This window comes from Priapulus caudatus, unplaced genomic scaffold, assembly GCF_000485595.1.
Source record: "Priapulus caudatus unplaced genomic scaffold, Priapulus_caudatus-5.0.1 Scaffold11, whole genome shotgun sequence".
Classification (NCBI taxonomy): domain Eukaryota; kingdom Metazoa; phylum Priapulida; class Priapulimorpha; order Priapulimorphida; family Priapulidae; genus Priapulus; species Priapulus caudatus.
In genome coordinates this window covers 57907-60681 of record NW_014577072.1, presented here as the reverse complement: position 1 = coordinate 60681, position 2775 = coordinate 57907, and the positions used below count along the sequence as shown (strand labels likewise).

At 45.7% G+C, this 2775-nt stretch overlaps 1 protein-coding gene across 1 annotated transcript in view; it reads right to left on the bottom strand.

The window, feature by feature from the left end:
* The window catches only part of LOC106807281 (sodium channel protein para-like), a 59951-nt gene that overhangs the window by 37066 nt on the left and 20110 nt on the right, over nucleotides 1-2775 (bottom strand). Inside the window, 2 exon segments of the mRNA XM_014809582.1 lie at nucleotides 594-738; nucleotides 1598-1859. Of these exon segments, the coding sequence (XP_014665068.1) occupies nucleotides 594-738; nucleotides 1598-1859 (407 nt within the window).

The window sequence follows — 2775 nt, the reverse complement described above, 5'->3', positions numbered from 1 at the left end:
AAGATATATAAGCTATATAGGAAGGTATATGAGCTATATCGGCAGGTATATAAGCTATATAGTCAGGTATATGAGCTATATCGGCAGGTATATAAGCTATATAGTCAGGTATATAAGCTATATCGGCAGGTATATAAGCTATATAGGCAGGTATATAAGCTATATAGGAAGGTATATAAGCTATATAAGAAGGTATATAAGCTATATAGGAAGGTATATAAGCTATATAGGAAGGTATATGAGCTATATAGGAAGGTATATGAGCTATATAGTCAGGTATATAAGCTATATCGGCAGGTATATAAGCTATATAGGCAGGTATATAAGCTATATAGTCAGGTATATAAGCTATATCGGCAGGTATATAAGCTATATAGGCAGGTATATAAGCTATATAGGCAGGTATATAAGCTATATAGTCAGGTATATAAGCTATATAGGCAGGTATATAAGCTATATAGGCAGGTATATAAGCTATATAGTCAGGTATATAAGCTATATAGGCAGGTATATAAGCTATATAGTCAGGTATATAAGCTATATCGGCAGGTATATAAGCTATATAGGCAGGTATATAAGCTATATAGGCTCACCAGCGAGTAAAGATTCTCCCAATAATCCTGCGTCATAAGTCGAAACGCCGACAGCATTGCCACGTAGAAATTGTCAAAGCTGGTGTAGCCGTAGTTAGGATTATCTCCCAGCTTCTCGTAGCATGTGAAGTCCTCGGGACACGCGCTGTAAGAAGCAACCAGCGTCATCATCATCATCATCATCATAATCATCTTTATCATCATCATCATCATCATCATCATCATCATCATCATCATCATCACCACCATCGTGTGCAGATATACTAAGCATGTAACACCTATATACCTATTGCTATATACTACACCCTTATCTATGTTTACGCACCTGCGTCGATAGCGCTTGATAATAAATATCGAATAATAAATGTAATAAAGTCCAAGGAAAGACAGAAGAAAGGAAGAAAAAAATTAACTTTAATAATGACAGAGTAATTGGCATGTACCCTCCGAACCGTGAGTCGAAGGAAAGAAAGAAGGAAGGGAGGAAGATTGAATTGAATGATGGCAGAATGATTGACACTTACCCTCCGCCGCAGATCAGATAGTTTACACCATCTGCCGAGAGCTGCCAATGCGCTGTAAACACAAAACACAGACGCATTTAATTACTGCTAATCTGCATATTAATTAACCACGATGCCCGCCCAGCGCTCTCGGCGGTACGCTCACTTATAGAACCTTCTAATTCGAATAGATGAAATTAATAGGTGCGCTCAGGTCATTGCGAGTGGAGTGCATTCGACAGAGTTAAAGTGTATTTTTCCTCAGTCATTGCGACCAACGATCATCAATATATTGTGCGTTGCTGCCACTTCGAAGACATAATGGGACGTACAAAATAGAAACAGACAAAATTAAAATATTATTTTTCACTCCGATACTGAAAGTCTTTTATCGGGTCGCCTATATTATACTGGTCGCCATCAATAGAAAACATTTAAGCAGGGCCTTTATCACAACGGGTGCGATTCAACTGGGTTAGCCCACCCCTCCCCCGCTCCGACCCCCTCCTCCGCTCCATCCCAGAGAAGACAAGATGAAGTCTTCCCGTATACGTACACGAGTTGAGCTTCCAATCCTCGCGGAAGTCGTCGGTGACATTGCCGTACTCCAGCGGTATGTCCTGCACGCACTTCTGCCGCAGAGATCCCATGTAGATCTGAAGCCCGATGAGAGCGAACACCGCCAGCACGAAGATCGTGAGTATGATGACGTCACGCAGCCTTTTCACCGCCTCCAGTAAAGCACCAACGATAGTTTTCAAACCTAGAAGGGCGCGGGAAGAGCAAAAATGAGAAAAACAAGCAAACAGGAAGCGGATGTAGGAGTGCTGGGAAAGCGTGCATACTTAGTGGTTTTCTTTTTCGTTTTTACCTGACCGGTAGATTAGAGCGTTCGAAGTAGCTGTTGGATTCACTAACGCAACAACGTGCTATTGTTTTTTGGATATATTCCGGCATTCATAACTTCTTTCGGCGCCATTTTGTTGATCGTATTGTCACAGAGAAATGAATTAACCCATGTGCGTGCGCTTGCGTGTGTGTATGTCTGGGTGCATGTGCGTGCGTGCGTGCGTGTGCGTGCTGATCTGATTCCACGTCGTGAAAGGACTCGTCGATCCACCGGAGAAGCCAACAACTTGAATAAAAGCAACGCAGATCCGACGACGCAGGCCTCGCACACGTGAGCGAACGACGACGGAACACACGAGATAGCGCGAGACAGCCACGGGACAGACGTTGACCACGTATAGCTGCTGCTGTTCATCCGTCATCAAGCAATCGCCACGTACAACGAGGATACCTCTCGGGTCACGATTATACACACGCACGCGCGCACACACGCACACATACATACACGCACGCGCGCACACACGCACACATACATACACGTGCGCGCGCACACATACACGCACGCGCGCGCACACGCATACACGCACGCGCGCACACACGTGCACATACATACACGTGCGCGCGCACACATACACGCACGCGCGCGCACACGCATACACGCACGCGCGCACACACGTGCACATACATACACGTGCGCGCGCACACATACACGCACGCGCGCGCACACGCATACACGCACGCGCGCACACACGTGCACATACATACACGTGCGCGCGCACACATACACGCACGCGCGCGCACACGCATACACGCACGCGCGCACACACGTG